Source organism: Phocoena phocoena, chromosome 6, assembly GCF_963924675.1.
Source record: "Phocoena phocoena chromosome 6, mPhoPho1.1, whole genome shotgun sequence".
NCBI classification, from domain to species: domain Eukaryota; kingdom Metazoa; phylum Chordata; class Mammalia; order Artiodactyla; family Phocoenidae; genus Phocoena; species Phocoena phocoena.
The window spans coordinates 80,510,173-80,535,016 of NC_089224.1; the positions used below are offsets into that span (position 1 = coordinate 80,510,173).

General features: G+C 42.7%; 1 protein-coding gene across 1 annotated transcript in view; it reads left to right on the forward strand.

Moving 5' to 3' along the window:
• Nucleotides 1-24,844, forward strand: part of FRMPD1 (FERM and PDZ domain containing 1) — a 46,669-nt gene that overhangs the window by 7,773 nt on the left and 14,052 nt on the right. Inside the window, exons 2-7 of the mRNA XM_065879439.1 lie at nt 7,195-7,352; nt 8,219-8,321; nt 11,773-11,818; nt 15,365-15,472; nt 19,365-19,460; nt 24,022-24,147. Coding sequence (XP_065735511.1) covers nt 7,195-7,352; nt 8,219-8,321; nt 11,773-11,818; nt 15,365-15,472; nt 19,365-19,460; nt 24,022-24,147 — 637 coding nt within the window. The remainder of the gene's footprint in view (nt 1-7,194; nt 7,353-8,218; nt 8,322-11,772; nt 11,819-15,364; nt 15,473-19,364; nt 19,461-24,021; nt 24,148-24,844) is intronic.

Sequence of the window (24,844 nt, forward strand, 5' to 3'; positions counted from 1 at the left end):
AATCTTCTTCAGGACAGGTAACAGGGTCCTGAAATAGAATGGTGGTCATGGAGATATAGAGATAAGTGGACATCTTGGAGATCTTTTGTAGTGCTGACGGATAGGATATTAGGGGTGAGAGGAGGGTAAAGTCAAAGATGACTCCCAGGAGTCTGGCTTGAGCAAGTGAGCCTCGTCCTGATACCATTTACTGAGCTCTGGGACATGGAAAAGGTGGGTCTTGATTAGGACGATTGTCATAGGGCTGAGCTATATTTCAAATTAAACAAACAAAGGACAAACTGTCACATTCAAATTGTCTGCTATTTATTAGTGGTTAAATATACATTTCCACCTTTGCTAATCATATTAGTGGTACTATTTTGCATCATTCTCTCTATATATAGTATTTTGCTCATGTATTCACCTAATAAGCACAGATGCTTTCTGTGGGCAAAGTTCTTCACTCGGTACGGTGAGAAATACAGAGGTGGGTAAAAAGTGGTTCCTGCATCCCGAGAATTTACAGTCTATTCGGGGTGATGATATATAGAATCAGTTATCACTGAAGTTGAGGTGCTCTAGGCCAGAAGAGCTCAGAGCTGAGAGAACTTGTGTCTAGCTAGGAAATCAGAGAAGGCATTTTGGAAGAGGCAGCATTTGAGCTGGGCTTTGATTGGCCTCACATTTTCCTGTGAGATAGCTTCATGAACTGAGGCCCAGATGCAAAACTGGTGCAGCAGGTAAGATTAGGCTGGAGTGATGGCCTGGGAAGGAGAGTGGGTAGGGAATGTTGGCCAGGGCCTGAGACTTAAAGACAAAGGAACATGAGAGTAAGGTTGAGGAGTTTAACTTTTATCCTGTGGGTGATGGGGAGCTGTGGGGACAGAATAATTTGATCTCTCCCTTAGGAAGGGGGTTTGAACCACAGTTTAGAAGATGCTCTGGAAGGGTGTTTTCTAAGCTGTGTTTCCACGTATGTCTAAGATTCACAGGCTTGTGGTACTTCATTGATGTAGAGTCTTGGGGCAATTCCTTACTGTGCTTGATTTATCTGTTCTCTGTTGGGTGATTTCAAGTTTTTCCACTATTCTAAATAAAGTTATGGTAAATATTTTTGAATATTCAGGAGCTAGGGTCTTTTGAGTTCATACTCTGTTCTAGGACTTTATGGCACAGGGAACACAGAGATGAATAAAAGTCACCCTTATCTTCTAGGAATTCATAGTCTACTGCAAATAATATTTTATTTGGGTGGAGGGCAGTTATTACTTTGAGAAATGTCAGTCAAAATGGTAACAGAAGGTCAAAGAAAATGATCAAATTTTAAATTCATATTATAATTTCCCTGATTATTTTCCAGAGAGATTGAATAGCCAATTTATACAGTCAACCTTAAATACCAGGGCCCACACATGTTGGGCTTTATTATTTTTCTTCATATTTGGTGCTTTAGTAGCCATGTAGTAGTTCTCTGTAGTCCTTTCAGCTGTGCTTCTTCAATGACTAAGGTTGTACATTTTCTGTTATTTACCAGCTTTTATTTCTTCATGTGCAAGTTGTCAGTTCACTTGCTTTGAGCACATGAAATCTGGGTATTTACTGCAGGTATTTATGCCCATTCTGCATATATTTTTATTGTAAGCTTTTTCCCTCTAGGATTTTATTTTTTTAATTGATTTACTTATTTTCCACAGTTCTATTTAGATATAATTCACATGCCATGCAGTTCACCCACTTAAAATGTACAAGTCACTGGTTTTTAGTGTATTCACAAGGATGTACAGCCATCACCATAATGAATTTTGAAGATTTTCATCACCCCCAAAAGAAATTCCATACGTTAATTTAGTAGTCACTCTCCATTTCCTTTCAAAACCCTCCTTCCGCAGCCCTAGGCAATCACTAATCTACTTTCTGTCTCTATAGATTTACCTATTCTGGACATATCACATGAATGGAATCATACAATTTGTAGTCTCTTGTGGCTGACTTCCTTCACTTAAACCTTGTGTTCAAGGTTTATCCATGTTATAGTATATATCAGTATATATCAGTATTTCATTCCTTTTTATTGCTGAATAATAGTCTACTATGGAATATTGTCTTTGTCATTTCATTAGTTGATGTACACTTGGGTTGTTTCCACTTTGGAGCTATTATGAATAATGTTGCTGTGACCATTTGCGTGCAAGTTTTGTGTGGACATAATGCTTTCAGTTTTCTTGGGTATATACCTAGGAGTGGAATTGCTGGGTCATATGGTACTCAATGTTTAGTCTTTTGAGGAACTACAAGACTGTATGAGGGTTTCATTTTCTCCACCTTAGCCAACACTTGACCTATCTTTTTGATTATAGCCATCCTAGTGGGTATAAAGTGTTATGTCACTGTGGTTTTGATTTATGTTACCATAATGGCTAATGATCTCTTCTTGTGCTCATTGGCTGTTTGTATATTTTCTTTGGAGAAATGTCTATTCAAATTATGTGCCCAATTTTTATTTGGGTTATTTGTCTTTTTTGTTTAAGTGTATTATAAGAATTCTTTATGTATTCTAGATGCAAGGTCCTTATTAGATATATGATTTGCAAATATTTTCTCCCATTTTGTGGGTTGTCTTTTCACTTTCTCAGTGGTGTCCTTTTTTTTAAAAATAAGATAATTTATTTATTTATTTTTTATTTTATTTTTTTTTTTCTTTTTGGCTAAGTTTGGTCTTCGTTGCTGCGCTCAGGCTTTCCCTAGCTGCAGTGAGCAGGGGCCACTCTTGGTTGCAGTGCATGGGCTTCTCACTGCGGTGGCCTCTCCCGTTGCGGAGCACGGGCTCCAGGTATGCAGTCTCAGCAGTTGTGGCTCGCAGGCTCCGGAGCGCAGGCTCAGCAGCCGTGGTGCACGGGCTCCGTCGCTCCACGGCATGTGGGACCCTCCCGGACCAGGGCTCGAACCCGTGTCTCCTGCATTGGCAGGCGGACTCTCAACCACTGCGCCACCAGGGAAGCCCTATTTATTTATTTTTGGCTGCGTTGGGTCTTTGTTGCTGCGTGTGGGCTTTCTCTAGTTGTGGCGAGGTAGGGCTACTCTTCATTGCAGTGGCTTCTCTTGTTGTGGAGCATGGGCTCTAGGCGTGTGGGCTTCAGTAGTTGTGGTATGCGGGCTCAGTAGTTGTGGCTCATGGGTTCTAGAGCACAGGGTCAGTAGTTGTGGCGCATGGGCTTAGTTGCTCCACGGCATGTGGGATCTTCCCAGACCAGGGCTCGAACCTGAGTCCCCTGCATTGGCAGGCGGATTCTAAACCGCTGCACCACCAGGGAAGCCCACAGTGGTGTCCTCTGAAGCAGAAGAGTTTTTAATTTTGAAGAAGTTCAGTTTATCTATGTTTTCATTTGTTGCTTGTGCATGTCTAATATGACACCAAGGTCACAAAGATTTATTCCTATATTTTCTCCTAAGAGTTGTGTAGTTTTAGCTCTTGTATTTAGGTCTGTGATTCATTTTGAGTTAGTTTTTGTGTACAAGATGAAGTTATAAACTTTTATCATTTAATATTTCTCCTTGTGTCCTATTCTGTTATCTAATCTTTTATTTATTTGTATTTATGTATTAGCTATTGAAGTTCACATTCAAACCATCCATCTTATATCTTATGCCTGTCTCTAATTTTCTAATCCTTAAAAATGTCTCCTCTCCAGAAGCTGGCATAAACTGTCCGTATTTATTTCTAGTTTTTATAATTCTCTCTTTTGACCTTTTTGAAATGTAATATTTTGTATGGCGTTTAGTACTGCAGTGTGGTGATTATGTCACCATGTTGAGTTATTTCTGGCTAGCCACCTAATATTTTAAAAGATTTTCTAAAGTTTCTATTCCGTTTCATTGGTGAAGACCACGCCATGCAGTTTTGATCATTGCCTCTGTCTGATAGGAGCAGATTAAGATTGTGATCTATAGAGAAGAGGAAGGTGGGTGTATGCACACCGAAGTGTACCCACACGTGAGCGTGTGCTTGCACATCTTGTTTACCCTCATTCTTGCAGCAGTATTTAGTATTCAAGAGCCCAGGCTCCCAGGTCAAATAATCTAGGTTGAAGCACAACTCTTTTTTTTTTTTTTTTGCGTGGTACGCGGGCCTCTCACTGTTGTGGCCTCTCGCGTTGCGGAGCACAGGCTCCGGACGCTCAGGCTCAGCGGCCATGGCTCATGGGCCCAGCCTCTCCGCGGCATGTGGGATCTTCCCGGACCGGGGCATGAACCCGCATCCCCTGCATCGGCAGGCGGACTCTCAACCACTGCGCCACCAGGGAAGCCCCGAAGCACAACTCTTTTAAGGCTTCTAGGCTTCAAGTTTTCTCATATTTTGGAGACCCACTCTACATTAAAAGGTACCCACATCTCACAATAAATATTTTATATAACTATATAAGATTTGACAAATTGACATAAAGTACCTTTTAAGGTATTTGCTCTAACATCTGTTAATACAATTTTGAAGTTAGAAATTTTCTTTTTGTATATGGGAGTCTTGTATATTTTTCATACATTGTCATAGGCTCTAGATCTGTGCTGTCCAATATGGTTGCCATTATCCAGAGATGGCCGTTAAGCCCTTAAAACGTGGCTAGTATGACTGAGAGATTAAATACTTAATTTTATTTGATTTTAATTAATTTAAATGTAAAGACTGATCATTCAGTTATTGGAAAACTTTTAAGTATGTTCGGAAGAACTTGGGCCTGAAAATTTACTTTTTAACTGTAAATTTTATGAAATCTGAGAATTTCTGCTGAAAATATAGTGTCCAAGTTGATATGCTTTGTAAGGATAAAATACACGCTGAATTTTGAAGACATAATATGAAAAAAAGGGTGCAGAATAGCTCATCAATATTTTTTTTATTGATTACATGTTGAAATGACAGTATTTTGGATATACTGGGTTAAATAAAAATATATTAAAAATCACTTGTTTCTTTTTCATTTCTTCCCCCATTTTCAGGTGGCTATTAGAAAAGTTACATTTACAAATGTGGTTTGCATTATACAGCTGTGCTGCAGTGCCTTTGAAGAAAGTAGCCCCAGTTTGAAACTCCCTCCCCAGCTATGTGACTTTAAGCAGGTTAAAGTCTCTCAAAGCAAGATTCAGTCTTCTTATCTATAAAATAGGGATAATAATCATACCCACCTCACAAGTGTGTTGTAAGGGTCAAATGAGCCATGAAAACAAGTTAGATCACTCCTTGGTACATAGTTAGTGTTCAATAAATGTTACAAATGATTATCGTTGTTGTTGTTACTGCTACTATTACTGTCATCAATTTATCAAGTTTTTTTTTTAATTTGGAAGGATTTTTAACCAGTATTCCATCAAATTTATATTTTCGTTCAGTACTTACTTTCATTTTTCAATATGTAATCTTCCCAACCAGGAATCCAGCCTCAGTTTTACTTGTGTCTTCCTTTATTGCATCAGCTTATTAAGAATGTCTAGCGCCTAATACACATTCAGCTCCTCTGTTTTTAATGAATTGTTGGATGCTTTTTGTGGCTGTGTTTTATGTGTTTATCCTGCAACTCCACTAAACCTATTTTTTAAGCACTAGCAATTCTCTTTGTGAATTCATTTTCTAGGTGTAGCTCATCAACTGTTTGGGAAAAAAAAGGTACGCTATTATTCCTCTTATCATTTTTCCTTCTCTGATAAGTATTCCAGGCATTTCTCCTGCCACATTAAATAGGAGTAGTGTCTAGGGTGTCCTTCCTGTTGCTTTTTCAAAGGACTACAGATGTTGATTTTTGCCTTTCAGTGCACTATATTATTTATTTTACTTAGAAAGATCCATTCAGAGCTTTAAAGTTTTCTTTTTTAAAAAAAAATCAGGAATACCTATGGGTTTTATTCAGTATAAATTATCAGAGTTTTCTGTTTCTTCCCTCTTGTTAAGTCTGTCTTCTAACACTTCTCAGTATTACCCATATGCTCACCTAGGAGAAATCCTCTCCTCGCTCCTAAGAGAGCTCCTTGATGGATAATGTGCGTAATAAGGCTTGGACTTGTCACCTGCATTTTGGTTCCACGAAGCAGTTTTTTAATATTTCCTGGTCCTTGTTGAAACTTGAGATTATTATAAATGACAGAGAGGTGATTTTCAGATAACCGAGGTCCTATTGCATTGGGCAGAGTTCCTGACAGTGTTTGGTAAATAGATGAGAATAAATGATAAACCTTAGCTGCAGAGCCCTGAGGGAGCTGTTACTCCTCCACATTTCTGTTGTTTTTTTATAATGACAATAAATACCTTATCCCATCACTATTTGACCTTCCTCAGAAAGAACCACTGACTCTTAGAAGGAAAAGAATCATTTGCCACAGACAAATGAAAAATAGTTCATAAATTCTCTTTGTGGTATTGAGAGATAGAAAATATAACTTTCAACCTACCTGCTTTTAGATATATAGAGAACATACATGTTTTTAACAATTAATATAGAGGGAGTCTGCAATATCTGGGATTTTATACTGGAATCGTCACAGTTGCAAAGTTGAAGGGGAAGCAACGTTCATTATAAAGCAAAAAAGAAAAAAATCACCAAAGAAACAACTCACCTATAAAAATTAGTCATCATTAGACATCTAAACTGAGCAATTCCTTGTTCCTATTCACAAGTCCTCTTGTGAGTCCTCCTTTTCCTCTTCTGTACCTCTGCTGAAGCAGTGCCCCCTGCCTGGAATGCCTGTCCGTCCATCCATCCACCCACCCGTCCATCCACGCACCCATCCATCCATCCATGCGTCCATCCATGAATCCATCCACCGACCCATCCATTGCATCTATGCATCCATCCACTCAGCAGCAGTTACTGAATATCTTTTGTGTGCCAGGATTTGGGCTGTGTAGATATACCCTCGACATCTCTCAGATGCCACCTCTTCTAGGTAGCAAATGCTTCCCTGATTCCTTCTCCTCTAGCCCACAAAATTAAAACTGCTCTACCTCTTCTCTGAGTACCCACAGCACTTCACGACCTCTCTTTTAGAGCACGGTGCTATGTCCCGCTGTCTTATCTACTGGCGTTTGTGTCATCTCTCTCTCAAGAGGAGAGTTGGTGTCCACTCAGCTCTGCATCTTCCTCCTCCAGAATGCCTAGGGCTGACCTGGTTTGTGGCCACCAACTAGACTCCCCTCTCTGTCTTTTTTACACACTCCTTCTCTTCCAGGGCTAAAGATGCTGCAGCTGATGGACCCCCTGGGATCCCAACCCAGACCATCATCCCTGTGAAACACACAGTAAAAATAGACAAAGACGATCTCCTCCAGGACTATGGATTTCACATTTCTGAGACCCTTCCCCTCACAGTGGTGGCCGTCACAGCAGGTAGGGGACGACTGGGAAACAAGAAAGGATTTTGGCTTCTTGGGGAGAAATATCCCTCGTTCTCTTCCCATCTCTCTGTGCTATAACATAATGTAGAAAATGCTACCCCAGAAAGCTAGACAGGGCACATCTAATTTCGACCTAATTCTGTCTAGGGCTTTGCACCTTCCTGTGGTACTGGGAGGGAGGAGCTCCAAGTGCACTTGCTGATCTGCACCCCAGGCCCACTGGCCTCAGGCAGGGATTTGCCCACCCGTGGCCCCCTGGCCAGTCTCAGGGGCAGTGACAGTATTGGGACCAGCCCTCCTCTCTGAACCCTACATGCTCTGAGCTGGGGAGAGTTTCTGGGCAGACAGTAATATAAATTATTGATTTGTTTTCACTTGAGTCTGTAAAATATAGGCTGTATCAGGGTGAAGATGAGCAGCCTGGGAATGTGTAGTGTTTTTTGTCATACTTCAGCTATGTGTTGATGTGAGATCTGGGACTAGTTAAAATCTAATAATTTGAATTTACGCGCACACACACACACACACACACACACACACACACACACATATACCAGAGTTCTTTAGCAATGAATGTAGTAGATTGGCTGGCCAGCTCTGTTGATTCAGGGAGTTTCTGCTAGTCTTCTTTCCCTGGACAGTCTCCTAACATCCCTTGAAGGTGATGAATGGTAGGTACGTTATCCATGCTTTGTAAACAGGAAAACTGAAATCCATGTGAGCCCAAGTCTGGCCAGGGGTGTGGGTGAGCCAGTGCCCTGGGGACTGGATCAGGCTGCCATTCAGGTGAGCTGCTGTGACACATGGGGTCTGGGCCCTCCTGGCATGAACATCAGTTACTTCTTTTCTCTTCAACAGGAGGCTCCGCTCATGGCAAGCTTTTCCCTGGTGATCAGATCCTCCAGATGAACAACGAGCCTGCTGAAGACCTTTCCTGTGAACGAGCGGTCGATATGCTGAGGTGCTAAATTGTCTTCCGTCATCCACAGAATTATTATATATATTATTATATATATTGCACAGATTATTACAGAGCAAGGGTGGGAGACAGAAAGGGCATAACTGATATTCCTGGGATTTAAGTAAAGTGCAGGCTCCTTTAAAGCAGCAATAACAGCCTTGTTTTAGAATTCCATCTCGGTTACTATCTGCCCTCTTTCACCTGCCTACAGAAGTGATGGGGAGGCACAGGGTGCTCTATTTATCAACCCCCTGCGATGCCCAAAACACTGTGCTAGGCGCTGCGGGGAATGTAATTATGAATAATACATACGCCCTACCCCTTTAGGATGTATAGGGTTGTTGTAACATATGCCAAAAATTAGACTAAATTGACACTAAGTCTGCTTATTGTTCTTTAACCCTTTTAACATCTCTTCCTAAATGTTCTTGGTGCAGCCTGGTAGGCATATACATAGTTCCATTGGTATGGCACCTACCAACTTCTACCTGGTGTCATGGTGATTTTTGTAAATGTCTCACTTTCTGCTTTGACCATGATCTCCTTAAGACCAGGCACACAGTGGGTGCTCAGTGGAGTGAGTGAATGTGGTTGGCACTGACAGTTGGCGACCCTGGTTTTAAGACAGAGGGAGTGAGTGACAGGAGTGAGGAGGCCTGACAGATGTTCTATAGGCACGTGCAGCCTTTGTCTTTTAAAGCTTTCACCCAACACTGTTTTAATGACTTTAATATAAATAAAGGGAAACGAGAAATAGAGGAAGGCCAGCTTGAAGATACTTCAAGTGTGTACTTTAGTCTGTGCCTTTTTGTGAGTGGTGTTTTTCATTTCTGAGGGCCTATCATGTACAGCACACACTGAATAACCAGCAACAATAACAACGTCAGAGAAAGAGAAAATGAATATGCAGGATGCAGTCTCCACCCTCAGGAAGTCCACAGTCTCGCTGTGGAGAAACATAAGATTTACAGAGAATCCATCATAGTGTAGAAAATAGAATCCTCTCAACCACGCCCAATATTGCTTCAAGATTGCTAGGGAATAAGGTGAGTGGGTGGGGCAGCCAGGAAAGGATTTGATTATTTCTCTCTGTGTGTGTGTGTGTGTGTGTGTGTGTGTGTGTGTGTGTTTGCAGTACACGGGCCTCTCACTGTTGTGGCCTCTCCCATTGCGGAGCACAGGCTCCGGACACGCAGGCTCAGCGGCCGTGGCTCACGGGCCCAGCCTCTCCGCGGCATGTGGGATCTTCCCGGACCGGGGCACGAACCCGTGTCCCTTGCATCGGCAGGCGGACTCTCAACCACTGCGTCACCAGGGAAGCCCTGATTATTTCATTTTAAATAATGAAATATGGTTATGGAAATCATGAAGTTTGCTTTCCCAATTACTGGGTGGTTTTCTCAAAGAATTTCTCCATTCCAGCAAATGAATTTTAGATTTTCACTGCTACTAATATCTCTGCCAGGCTAGATCAAACTCTGACTAATAAACAAAAGTATTCACAATTTAAAACAGTAGACCAAAATTTGAATGTTTAGGTAACATTGAACCCTGATCTGTTTAATGGGCAAGGAAACCTGGGGGGCAAAGGGGCTCCACTCCCCAGACACTTACAGGATGGTAGTACAGAGACAGCTCGTGTATACCCCGCTAAGATTGAGGGCAGACAGTGTCTCAAGAGAAGCAGGGGAAAGGGGCTGTAAACGCTGGAGATTCCTCCAACTTGTGGGGAAGTTGTGGTTTGACAAAACAGAGAAGAGTACAGAAGTATTTCGGCTGGCCAAGTTCTACCTTTAATGCTGGGTAGAATTTGGGCCACAAAGATGGAGGTGAAGGATGATCCATGCAGAGTAACAAGGAGGAGTGACTGGCTGGGGAGTAGGGACACTGAGCGGTTCAGTTTGCCTAAGGCACTGGATTCCTAGAGAAAAGTTCTGGTAAGTGAGGCCCGGATGATGGAGGGTCTTGGTGCTGACACAGCGAGTTCAGGGGTTATTCTCCTCCTGGAAGACTGAGCCACTGAAGACTTGTGAGCAGGGATGTGACCTGATGTGTGCTTGCGTCTGCACTCTGAGCTACATGCCTTTTGTGGGGATCTCGGAACTGCTTACTTTTTTAGCTTAGTTCCCAGTGTCATTGCCATTTATAAAAGTAAAAACCCAAGCAAACAAAAACCCAACCAAATCTCTCTAATTCCTCCGATTATCTATCTGTGAGGCCAAACTGTCCTTTTGAGAGTACTTGGACGTTGGTTTGTTGTGAATTCTCTTGAAAAAGACCTGTTCTTATATAAAATGGAAAAGAGGCAATCCCCAGGCACTTAGAAACCTCAGGTTGAGTTTATCTATTAGAGGAAGTAACACACTGGCAGCAGCTGGCCTAAATGTTCATATTGCAAGAAATCAAATGAAATTATTTTGCAAACTGCTTCTCTAGCAATGGCAGAGATAAAGGAAAATATGAATTGATTTTTCAGTTCTGTCCTCTAATGCAAAGTGGAAGTTTGGCACTTACCTGGTTGATTTGATCACTTTTGGAACCTAAGAGATTATAACAAAACAAAAATGTCTAGTATTTGATTAAATGATTGGACCCGCCAAACTTGTGTGCCCAAACACCATAAACTTGTTGGCTTTTATCTGATCAGTTTATCCACATTCATTTATTCTTTTTCATGAATGTTTAGCCAGTTTTCTGAAATAGCAACCTAAGTTATCTGTGTTAGTGCTTTGTTTTCTCTTAAAATTTTTTTCTGGACGTAAACCTAGCTAGTGGTCATAGCAACCGGATGAGTTTTCCATCATATAGACTAAATGAAGGATAAGTGGGGACTTCCCTGGTGGTGCAGTGGTTAAGAATCTGCCTGCCAATGCAGGGGACACGGGTTTGATCCCTGGTCAAGGAAGATCCCACATGCCGCGGAGCAACTAAGCCCCTGTGCCACAGCCACTGAGCCCACATGCCACAACCACTGAGCCCATGTGCCACAACTACTGAAGCCTGTGCGCCTAGAGCCCGTGCTCTGCAACAAGAAAAGCCACCACAATGAGAAGCCCGCACACCGCAACGAAGAGTAGCCCCCGCTCACTGAAACTAGAGAAAGCCCACACGCAGCAACAAAGACCCAATGCAGCCAAAAATAAAATAAAATTTAAAAAAAGAAGGAAAGATAAGTGACTTAATTTAGTGGCTGTAGGTATGGACTAGATGGTAGAGGGAAGTATCTGAAGATTTTCTTAAGGTAGCAGTGGCATCTGGGACAGCTTAAGTTCCTTCACAGATCACTGCTTTCTCAGTGTCCTCAATTTTGCTGAGCCAAAGAAGCTGAGGCAAGAGAGGCTGCTTTGTAATTCTACCAGTCTTTTTGACCCTAACACACACACACACACGCACACACACACGTGTATCACCCAGAATGATGACTTTTTTTACCTTTATTCTTTTTTTTCAGGGAAGCTGAAGATTCTCTTTCAATCACAGTTGTTCGCTACACATCGGTATATCTCTTTTTATGTCTTTTGTGTTAGTTTCACCCTTCTTGGCCCCAAGACCCTGTACCCCCAGCAGAATATCCCCCGTAGAATAAACAGCCTGTGTGCCAGTATTGTGGAGGACACAGATGTGGGTCCAGGCTTCAAGAACTCATGGTCCAGCTAAGGAGACAGACCTGTGATTATGCAGAGTGGTATGACAAGGGTACCAAACTAGGAGTTTCAGGACAGGTCTGAGTGATGATATCACTGTGGAGCAGTCATTTAGTTTCAGTTTTGACTTTTGTAAAACAGAGATGAGGACAGTAACAGCCTTGTCTATCTAATGGGTTGTTCTGAGGACCCAACAAGGTGTTGAATGTGAACGTGTTTTATTGGCCTCAAGGCAAGGTGTGGCACAGATGATGCACAAAAAGGCACCAGCCATCCTAAACCACTATAAGCCTAGGAGTCCTTTATATGTGATACAGGGGAAAGTATATAATCAGATTGTAAGAGAAAACTACCAAGGAGGAAACGTTGACAGAAAATTCTCATTTTGAGAGAATTTAGTACATACCTCTTAGCCTTGGCCACAAATAGACAAGAAAATAAATAGGGGCACAGAGAATTTTAATAATGCATTTAATAATCTAATCCAACTGACCACATACCAGACCACCAAAAAAACTAAATTCCCCAAAGAAACAACTGTATGAGTCTCTTTTCCAGAATATAATAAAACACAAATTGATAGCTCTCAAAAAATTAAGGGGCTTCCCTGGTGGCGCAGTGGTTGAGAGTCCACCTGCCGATGCAGGGCACATGGGTTTGTGCCCCGGTCCGGAAAGATCCCACATGCCGCAGAGCGGCTGGGCCCGTGAGCCATGGCCGCTGAGCCTGCGCGTCCGGAGCCTGTGCTCTGCAACAGCAGAGGCCACAACAGTGAGAGGCCCGTGTACCACAAAAAAAAAAAAAAAAACTTAATTAAAACCACCCAGTCATTTGGAATAAAAATGCAATCTCCTAAGTAAAGACAGAATCAAATGGAAAAGCAAAAATTACCATTATAGACTAGGTAGAAAATAATTAAAATTTAGAACTCTACTTCTTAGAACTTATATACAGTTGAAGCTATACTCAGAGTAACATTCATAACCTTAAAAGTGATTTTATTATTTAACAAGAAAAGAGGTTAAGTAAATATTCAGTGCAAGAAGTAGGAAGAAAAGACTAATAAAACAAGCATAAAGCAGATTAAAGAAAATGATAAAAATTTAAATCTAAATGATGCTTTGGAAAACAGAAAAAATTGGAAAGTTGATAAATCTAAGGGCTAGTTCTTTACAGGAAAAAATTTAAAAATAGGAGAACTTTAGGGAAAAGAAATATGTGGGCCTTACATGAAGGAAACTAGAATAATACTGAAGGAAGTAAAATTTTTCTTTAATATAAAAGGAGTTACATATTATGTTCCTTGTTGGGAAGACTACTAATATGTCAGATTTTCTCATGTTAATGTATATGCTTAAGGAAAATTCAGACTCCCTGTGGGACTTTTATTTGGATTTTGACAAAGTATATCAAGGTGAGACTTATCAAGAAAATCTTTTTTAAAAGGAATAATGATGGCCTTGAAATACTAGATTTTAAAACTAATAAAGCTGCAGTAATTAAAACAGTGTGATATTGATGAAATGTTGGATATGTCAATCTAATCAAATAGAAAGTCCAAGAATAGATACCAGTATAAGAATTTAGTATGTGATAAATTTGGCATCCCAAATCAGTGGGAGAAAAGATGATTATTCAAGAAATTGTACTGGGGCATATCTCACACCATTTGATGTTAAAGACTTAAATATAAAAAACAAACCATAAAAATGTCAACAATATGGATGGGTGTCTATTCGGTCGTAAGTTGCAGAAAGAATTCCTAAGCATTTAGGGAGTGGGAGAAGGTACAGTGGAACAAACAGCTATTTCATTATGTGGAAAAAATTAAACTTCTGTGGTCCAAAAACTCCATAACACTAAAAAGCAAAGAAATTGTTGCCTCCTCTCCTTATTTGAAGTGTTATTTTTTGTTTGTTTGTTTCTTAGAAGTAGAACAGGAAAAAAAACCCACCTGAATAGGACTAGGATGTTTGCCATAAATATGAAAGACCAAGTGTTTTATGCACAGATAAATGGAGATTCTTCTATTCTAAATAGAAGAATTTACCTATGAAATAGTGTGAAACCAATGCATAAAAAAACAGTATACTGAAAGCTAATCGCTATAAATGATTATGCAGGTGTTGAGAGATTCTTTGCATTTAGCTGATTATCATCTCAGTGGAGAACATCTTAATCTTAATTAGGTAGTTCTTTTCCTACTCTATTTCCAAGAATGATAGCAAAAGATAGCACTTGTTAAGTAAGGAGAGAGGGAAGCAGCATATAGCTGCCTCCTTTTAAAAAATAAAAAGTATAGGGAGAGGAAAATTAACATGTTCCAGTACCATTCCTAAGATTCCTATGAGGTTCCCAAGAAAAGAGGAGTATGAATACTGTACTTTGGAAATCCTGCAGGGAAAGCTGATATTAGCCCAGGTGATGGCCCCTGTGCCCCTGAGAAACGCCCTGAATATTGTCTAGCCCACTTGGGCCTCTCACCAGAAGTTACATGATCATAAGACAAATGATCATACATATTTTACTTCAGCAAGAATGCTCATCTTTCTCCAAGTGGATTCTTAGAGTCCTCAAATGATTTGAAATTGATTAGGAATTATAAAGTCCTAAGTTGGAATACTAATTACTACTTCTCTAGGACATAGAATTTTATGATTAAAATATGTTTGGTTTAATTGTATAGATCTGTATTTCTATTAATTATAATACATTATTTATTATAATATTAATACTAATATTTAATGTCTTACTTAATTTGTGCCAAAAGAAAATCCTGCAAGGTAGATATATTGGTTATCCCCCTTTTACAGATGAGGACACTATAGCCTCACAGGCACATGGTCTCACATGCAGAAATCAGTAGAGCTGGGCTTTTTTCAGGTAGTTAGACTCCAGAACCCATGCTCATTAGAATTATGCTGTTTCTGCCTCCTGGTCCAGTTCCCATACTGTGCAGAAGAGAAGACTGAAGGCCAGAGAAAGGAGTGTGTACACACACACATACACACTCGTGCACACACACACACACACACACAACTGGTTTTCTTCCATAACAATTTGTGTTTGAGGTAGTTCTCAGAACTGTTGAGTAGCTGAAGTTGGGTTGGAATTCAGGTTTCTTTGCTCACAGGCCAGTTCTCTTTGTCTTCATCATACCACAGCCTTTGGCCACTGTATTGAATCTTGAGCTGTCCTCAGACGCATAAGAACATTGGGTTGAGATCCCTAAATTTTATGAAAAGAGATCTCTAATGGGATGTTGTCCTTCTCTGTGGGTTTTAATTGAATTCTCAACAGCTGTCAAGCTTTTGCTTTTGTTTTTAAGAAACGAGAAGATATACATGGCTTTTATGAAAGTCCCACATTTTTCTAAAGTGTCGTGTTAATGTTTTTCAGGGAGTCCCCAAGTCCTCCTTCCTAACGGAGGAGAAGCGAGCCAGGCTGAAGACCAACCCCGTGAAGGTGCACTTTGCAGAGGAAGTGCTCGTCAGCGGACACAGCCAGGTGCGTCACTGGTCAGGAGGTTGAAATGACTCTTCATGAAGTGGGTGAGCTGCCTCCTGGCATGTATCTCCTCAGGACTCTGGAATCTGCAGCATGGAGGGGATGCAGAGGGAGTGCAGAGGGCTTGCTTGAGGCTCTGTGCCCCCTTAGTGAGGCACCTGCAAATGGTGGACAGGGAGAGACGCACTGGGTGTGGCTCTGTCATTCTGTGACTCCATTTTTCTGCCCTTGAAATTTCAACAGATTCCAATTGTACATTTCTCATTCTAAATCTTCAAACTTAGTATTCCCTCTGGAGGTGATATATTGATAGTAGTGATGGTGGCCGGGGGAGGGGGGTGGCTTTGTTTTTTTTAAACAGCCCATCATCTATTGAACCTCTATTGCATGAATTTTGGGTACATAATCCTTAGTCATCACCATACCCTGCATGGGAGGTATTTTAACAAAAGAGGAAGCAGAGGCTTAGAGAGGTTTAGAGAATTAACCTCTGAGATCACATAGCTAGAAATACAGGAGCACAAGTCTGTGTGACTTCAGTTCTTCTGTTTTCCACTGTGATATGCTGTCTAGTCCTTTTTGATATGGGAATACCCAGGATTGGTGTGGTTGGATATGAGGGTTCAGAAGACAAGTTTGTAAAGGGAAAATGTTGGCTAGAGTTCGATGTTTTCAATGTGGACTGTTAAAGACTCATATATTCATAATTTAAATATTTTCCACCCAATGGTCTGTAACTATTACCATTCTGAATTCAGTGATCAATAATAGATTTTGAAACTTTCAAATTGGAGCTTGTCCTTATCTGGTTTTCTTAGCATAGAGACCAGTGAATGGGGAGTCACGGCCACTGTAACACCGGATTCAGGTGATCTGGTTCACATCTGGAGAGCCCTTATTTTCTTCTTGTCCTGCTGCTTAACAGACTCCACCTTCAGTTAGACCTCAGAGTAAAAGGTGGATTTGTTCAGGAAGGTCTAGTGGGAGGCCTAGTGTATTAATCAGAAAAGACCTGAGATCCTGTCAGTCTGAAATATTTGAGTCTCTGTGTGTCCATGTTTGTGAAAATGGATCAAACCTCTTCAGCAAATTGAATTTTGATTCAACGTGTGTTTTTTTTTTTTTTTTAACATCTTTATTGGGGTATAATTGCTTTACAATGGTGTGTTAGTTTCTGCTTTATAACAAAGTGAATCAGCTATACATATACATATGCTCCCATGTGTCTTCCCTCTTGCGTCTCCCTCCCTCCCACTCTCCCCATCCCACCCCTCCAGGCTGTCCCAAAGCCCCGAGCTAATATCCCTGTGCCTTGCGGCTGCTTCCCCCTAGCTATCTACCTTACTACGTTTGTTAGTGTGTATATGTCCATGACTCTCTCTCGCCCTTTCAAGACTCACCCTTCCCCCTCCCCATATCCTCAAGTCCTCAACGTGTGTTTTTAAGAGTAGTACATAGTAGGGCTTCCCTGGTGGCGCAGTGGTTGAGAGTCCGCCTGCTGATGCAGGGGACACGGGTTTGTGCCCCGGTCCGGGAGGATCCCACATGCCGCAGAGCGGCTGGGCCCGTGAGCCATGGCCGCTTAGCCTGTGCGTCCAGAGCCTGTGCTCCGCAGCGGGAGAGGCCACAACAGTGAGAGGCCCGCGTACCGCAAAAAAAAAAAAAAAAAAAAAAAAAGAGTAGTACGTAGTAAAGAGAAGTAGAAGCTAGAACCAACTAACAGAACAGGTAGAGAATAAGGATTCTGCAGATGTGAACCAGATCCCCTGGGGAGACTTGCACCTCAGGGTACAGAGTCTCTGTATCAGCCACGTGAAGCAGAGACAGCCAAACCAGGGAGAGTTCATCATTGTGACCTACATTTTCATCCTCTCAAGTATTTAAAAGATGATAAAATCAGTTGCTAAACTTTCTCCCTTGAAACATACTAAGACCCTAGAAGAATCTGAAATAGGAAACCAACATTTGGGGGTTTGGGGTTTTTTTATTATTGAGGTATATTGATATACAATATAAGTTTCAAGTTCAACATTGTGATTCACAATCTTTAAAGGTTATATACTCCGTTTATAGTTATTATAAAATTTTGGCTATATTCCCTGTGCTGATCAATATATCTTTGTAGCTTATTCATTTTATGCATAGTAGTTGGTACCTCTTAATTCCCTACCCCTTAATTCCCTACCCCTACCTTGCCCCTCCACCCCTCCCTAGTGGTAACCTCTAGTTTATTCTCTATATCTGTGTGTCTGTTTCTTTTTTGTTATATTCACTAGTTTGTTTTATTTTTTAGATTCCACATATAAGTGATATCGTACAGTATTATCTTTCTCTGTCTGACTTAAGGAAACCAACACTTCAAATATGCTTAACTTTGCTAACCGTTAAAGAAATGCAAAGGAAAATATTAAGAACTGCTACTTAGTAAATGAGCACAAATAAAGAAAAATGTAAGCCCTGATGCCAAGAAAGTAGCTACACTCATGTACTAATTGGTGGCTTTGTAAATTGATTTAATCTCTGGGAGTAGAAGAAAACAAAATTTAATGAATGCCATATAAGTGGGCCAAGGACCACATTCTCATTAATTTAAGTCTATAACATAATTTAAATGCAAAAATCCATGTAGTTAAAGATATCTGTTTTACTGATAGATAAATTGCAAAAAATTTGAAAAAATGTTAAATGTCTAGGGCAGAGGAATGGTTAAAGAAATTCTAATATTTCAACTCAACAGACTCTTTATAAGTCCATTAAAATTATAAACATTTAAACATTAAACGCACATGAAGAAGTGTATATGTGTTGAGTAAAAATGCACATAGAATCGTGCATGTTCTATTCCTGCGGCTCTCTAAAAGCTATTTACAGGTATAGATAAAAATTGGAAGAAGCCTTAGAGAAAAGCCTTAGTTATGTGATGATGTAATGGATGTATTTTTTGGTAAATCACAAATTATTAATAAAGTATCAAGGAAAGCATGTCATACTTGGGAATTCCAAAGATTAAGATTTCTAAATACCCTAAACCAGAGTAGTGAGATGACCACATGCGCGATGTGAAATCCCTCATCCCTGACTGAGTGTGAAATGGCACTGGGATACGACCATATTCCTTTTTCTTCCATAAAAGTGCTGTGGTTTAAAAAAAAAAGTTATGTAGAGTGATGAATGTGAGTCTTGATTAAATGATACAAGTGGCCTTATATTTAGAGGATACAAAATTCTCATCTGAAAAAGGCTGTCAGGTTTTTGAAAAAAGATTGTAAGCTTCTAACCCAGGTGGGCTTTGTACCCAAACTCTTTGCAGAGATTAGAATTGGGGGCAGTTGTTCTCATAAATCCGGAGTGATGGTTGGGATGAGTAGAGACGGAGAGCAGCCCTCTGCCCTTTGGTGTTGCTTTACTGTAGGGAATGAAATAGTAAAATGTTGAGGGGGCTCTGAGGGAGCAACCTACCCCCCCATTTCACCCAACCCCACAAGGCACAGTGCAGGAATCTCAGAAAGGCCCATCTGAGATGATGTGCATACTTGTCACCTGACTTGCCAAATTGCATCCCGTAAGGGCGGCAACCAGCAGTGAAGTGTCAGCTGATGGCCGCGTGACATTGTACAGGCTCACACAGTGCTGTCAGTATGCTCGTGGCAGGGCTCACTCTTCACCGTCTTCCAGTTCTAGTGGCTATCCCCGGAACAAAGCATGTCTGTATCTGTGTGGCATAGACCTCATCCATTGGAGAAATCTCCAAATGTCAAGAATCAATCTACAACGTGGTGAGGAGGTTGGGGAGAATCCTGCTTTCCTCACCAGGCAGGGCCAGGGAAGCTGAGGATCTGTCACACCCAGGGACAGGGAGGGACAGTTTCAACGCTACTCTTGTGTTTTCCAGGGTAATTCTCTGCTGTGTATGCCCAACGTGCTCAAGGTGTACTTGGAGAATGGACAGACCAAAGCTTTCAAGTTTGAGGCACACACGACTGTGAAGGTATTCGGAATAAACTTGAATCTCTTTCCCAGTGAGAATTTGCTGGCTCCCAGGGCCCCGGGGGCATCTTGCCAGGCAGCTACCTTGGTGACCTCACAACCACCATGGTCTGAGCACCTGCAGTAAGCCAAGCACTGTGTTATCTCATTTAGTTGCACAAACACCCAGCAAGCTGGTATTTTAATCACCGTCTTGCAGGGGAGGAAATCAGGGCTCAGAGAGATGAAGTACCCAATACAACTCATAAGCTTTCACCCTTAACCACTGGGATTCTTGTATGGGACTCCACCTGCTACCCAAAAGACTAGAGTCGCTAAAATCCCAGGCAAGGTGTGCGGGCAGGTCCAGGCCCCTGTGAATTCTATTCTGGATGGAAGTCAGTTTGACTTACATTTAACAAGTTCCCCCAAAGGAGGTACTCTGAGGCAGGTGGTACAGAAGGAGGTAGAAAGTGGTCTCTGTCTCCCAGGAGCCTGCAGTCTAGTTGAGGGAAGACGGACATTCTTGGAACTCGCAGTAGTCCAGGGCAGGACGAAGTAAGGGCTGTAGGGAGAGGGACAAGGAAGTGCCCAGCATGCAAGGGAAAGAGAACCATCTTTCTATCTGACCATATTCTGTCCTGTCAGGACGTCAGAGAAGGCTTTGCAAGGAAGCTGGACCTGAGCTGAGCTTCGAAGGGTTTCTAAGACTTCAACAAGCACAGGTGGGGACAGGGTTTTTGAGGGGTTAGAGGATGCACATCAAACTGAAGAAGTCCCATGAACTAAGGCAGAGAGCCAGTAAGACAGGCATTGCCCAGGAAGCAGCAAACCATCCCACAGGACTGGAACACAGGCCATTTTCTCATGGGAGGAGTGGGAGACAGCACAGGCTGGCTGGGGACGGCTTCAAATGGCAGGCAACGGAGTTTGGATTTTATCCATAGACAATAAGGGATGGCACTATAGTTTCTGAACAAGGAAGCAAATAGTGTTAGAGGGAGGCACCAGGGAAGAAGCAAAGAAAGGAGTTGTTCAAACATTAAAAATCGTGTAAGAGTCAGCACTGAGCCCAGCTCTTCTGATACTGGGGGAAGAGCAGGTTCAGGTGGGCAAGTGCAGCTATAGGTACCGGACAGTAGCCAAGATACACACACACACACACACACACACACACACACACACACACACGCACACGCACACGCACATGCACTTGAGTGCATACTCAATGCACGCACACACACCAGTGTTCCCTGGCACCTCCCTTTGGCAGTTCCTAGGGCTGCCCCAAATGCTCTATCCCGTTCTTATCTTGGTGTGACTGAGGAGAAGCTGGAGAAAGCCTGTCTGACCCTGGGAAGCTCAAACCCAATGGAGGAAGGGAGGGGGGAATGGATTTGTTCAGAGTTCACTACATGTCTGGCACTTCCCTGGGTACTTCCTCATGCACTATCTCACTTAATGCCCCCAGTAACCTTGTAAAGTGGCAATTATTAACCTACTTTTCAGATGAGAACACTGGCCCAAGAGATCCCAAACTTGTCAAGGTCAGCTAGCTCCTAGCTGGCTTCCAACTTGGTCTGTTGTCTCTGAACCCTGCACTGGAGGTGGCCACGCCGCCATTCTGCATGAAAGTTGTGCAAATGCGTTAGACAAGGTGTCTACTTCTGTCATCTTTGAGCAAAGTGCATTGGAATGGAGGGGATGCTTTATTTAAAGTGAGTCCCCCTTTGGTGGCCAAAAAGACTTCGAGATGATTTACACACACCGCAGGGGAATTAAAGCCAAGATGACAGATGGAGTTGCTGAAATGGGCAAGGAGTTAGCTGGTATAATACTGGTTAATTTTACTTCCCTGTAGTAGCCAAATTTTTAAAAAGCCAGTCTTTTAGCTCTTTATGACAGAGAAAGAAGGGGGTATGTAAACAAATCCCCAAATGGGTAAAAAAGGGAAAAACCACTGTCAGGTCATCAGTGACTTCTCTTCCCCAGTGCCTTATCAAGAGAAGCAAATTTCTTACATTAGAAAACCTCTTTCTCTAAATCAAGGAAAATAACGTCATTTGACCCAGTGAACATTTAGTGACTCTCTTGTGTGTGCTGGCAAAGCTGTTGATGATACAGAAATAATTTATGCCAGGTCACTCCCTTAGGGAGCCTAGAGTCTTGGGGTGGGGCTGGGGTGAGGAGATGAGACCTGGGGTTATTTCACAAGGAGACTGTTGTGGGTACAGTGTGCTCAGAACCAGGAAATCGGGACGTGAAAATGGTGTGGTGTGGGCTGTAGGAAGAGAGAGCTTCCAGCTGGGTGGCAAGGAAAGGCCCCCAGGATGTGATGGCCTATGAGGCCGACTTGGAAAGATGGACAGGAATGGGTCAGGAGTGGTAGGTGAAGACAGCTTCCCGGGCATGTGGAATGACACCAACGAAGATCCAGTGATGGGCTTCCCTGGTGGTGCAGTGGTTGAGAGTCCGCCTGCCGATGCAGGGGACGCGGGTTCGTGCCCCGGTCCAGGAAGATCCCACATGCCGCAGAGCGGCTGGGCCCGTGAGCCATGGCCGCTGAGCCTGCGCGTCCGGAGCCTGTGCTATGCAACGCGAGAGGCCACAACAGTGAGAGGCCCGCGTACCGCAAAAAAAAAATCCAGTGATGGGAAAGTTTGGCAAGTATATGGGGCTTGCGAGCAGGGTACATTGGAAGAAGCAGCAGAAGATAAAGTGGGAGAAGTGGGCTGGCACCTGATACTTGAGAGCCTTGAATATTAAGCTAAGGAGTCTGGATTTGGGCTAGTGGGCCATGGGGACCACTGAATATTCTTGAGCCAGGGAGAACATGAGAAGTACAAGGCTTAGACAAGTTTCTCTAGATCGGGGTCAGCAAACTTGTTCTGTAAAGAGGCAGATAATATTCTAGGTTTTGCAGGCCATGGGGCTTCTGTCATGGTTACTCAACTCTGCCATTGTAGAGAATGGGCATGGCTGTGTTCCCATGTAACTTTAATTACAAAAACAAGCAGTGGACCAGATTTGGCCCACAGGTGATGGTTTGCCAACCCCTGCTCTAGATGCAAGGTGGAGGTCAGATGGGTAGTAGGGTGGGGTCCTTAGGGCACCACTCAACAAAGCCAGGAGAAATGTGTGAACTCAAGCCAAATGGAGAATGGAGAGAGGGGACAGAGTCCAGTGAGGGGCTCTCTATCATGGCCAGCTCACAGTAGACATTGAATTAATTTTGTTGAGTTACAGAAGCAGATAGACCTTTCAGGACTTAGTCACTGGTCAGTTATGGAGGGCGATGGAGCAAGTGGGAAGAGGATTCAGAATTGGGAGCCGTGAGGAGCAGGTAGCACCTGATGGTGTGGCACTTACTAAATCTGAGATTCTGGCAGGACGTCTATGATGAGTCTGTGATGATTATTTATTCACTGAGTGAAAGTTTATTGAGCATCACTGAGTGCCAATCTTTGGGGATATAATGGAGCACAAGACAAGCAAGGTTCACATTCTGGGGAAGGTTAGCATCTAGCGGGGTAAATGACAATAAGCAAGAAAACAAACATCAGCAGCTAGCATGTATTGAACACTTGCCATCTGCCAGGTGCGATTCTAAATGCCATATATGGGGAAATTAATTTACCACACACAACCCCTGAGAGAGGTGTGAATATTATGACCATCTTAGAGATGAAAACATTGAGGCATAGAGAGAGTAAGCACTTTATCCAGGGACACACAGCTAGTGAGTGGAAGTCTAGGTCTAGAGCCCATTCACTTAACTTTACTGTACTGTCTTATCTATTACTAGAGAACAGAGCTGTCGTTGAAGAAAATCATATCCAGTAGTGATGAAGGAAACCAACAGGACCTGGGACAGAGAATAACAGGGGCAATCCCATTTAGACACAGCGACCAGAGAAGTTTTCTCTGAAGAGAAAGAAACAGCCTTGTGAAGAGTGTGGGAGGAGTGTGCCTGGCAGAGGGAACAGCGTTGTGAATGCCCTGAGGCAGCAAAGCCCTTGTGATGACAAGCGGCCACTGTAGTGAATGAGGAAAATGTGGCATGGCAACTCTGGTGGCACAGTATTAATTATCATGTCATCCCATCAGCCCCTCTAAATAGGCATCCTTATCCTCCATTTCATAGGAAGAAACAGGTTCAGAAGCATCCGGTTGATTTCCCGTAGTTACATAGAGAGTAGGTGGTGTGATTCTGTCTGGTAAGCAGTTGATGATGCAGACTCCAGAGAGAGGATGAATCTGGAGACCTTGAAGAGAGGCATAAGGCCCCAAAGGACAGCTTCAGCCTTTCGAGTAAAGCAAGAGAGGGTGGCCGTATGGGTGGTGCTGGAGCCTTGAGGGAAGGGGAGCGGTGAGTGTAGGACCTTGAGGGGCAATGAGAAGTCCCACATGTGGCCCGTCAAGATTTGGCTGCCTGCGTTGGCAGTGGACCCGGTCAGTGTAGGCCTTTCTCTCCCCAGCTGCACCGAGGAGCAGAGGGAAAGTGAAGGGAGTCCTCCCTGCTCTGTGCCTGAACGTGAGGGCTGGCCTGTTCCTCGGTGACCCTTATGCCTCTGTGCCTGCAGGACATCATCCTCACGGTGAAGGAGAAGCTGTCGATCCGAAGTATGGAGTACTTTGCGCTGGCCCTGGAGGAGCAGTACAACATCTCACGGCTGCATCTGCTGCACGAGGAGGAGCTCATCCAGCAGGTACCACCTGCTTCTGCTCCTGGTGAGGAGATCTGGACTGGGCAAGCTGCACGCCTCAGCCAGGACCTTTGGGTATAGGGCTGAGTGCATCTGCAGGTTTGATGCGCTTTCTTGTGCCCAGAAGGCACAGAGCTCACTCAGCCTGGTTTTTGTATGAGGTAGGCAGGCCCCTATTTTGCAGACAAGGAGACAGAGGCTTAGAGAAGTAAGGTGACTTACTCAAGGTAACACAGCCAATAGAGCTCTATCTTTTGCTTCCAATTCTGATGACCTTCCTCTGAACCTGCTGCCTTTGAGATGTCAGGGAAGCATCTGTTGCTGTGTCTAAGCCCTTTTTGTGAGACTTGCCCTCTGAGCTCGTCCTTGACGGCAGGACAGGGCTAACACAGTCAGCAGTCAGTCCACCTGTACCACTCAATCTTTCAGCCACTCAGTGATTTGTCATACTAGCTTTTTAAAGCCAAACACAGGTCAGTTCCATAATTTTTAAGAAGAGAAACAGCATGAGCAAAGCATGAGCTCATGAAAGCTGCTCTGAGCATTCTTCACTGCAGATGAATTCCTACCATGGTCACTCATCTTCTAATACTGCTGCTTACAAACCTGTTTTTAAATCACTTCTGTTCCATTAGCATTGGAAAAAGAAATCAAGTTAAATCACTAAGATCATTGACGTGAAAAAGAAGTAAGGTACAGG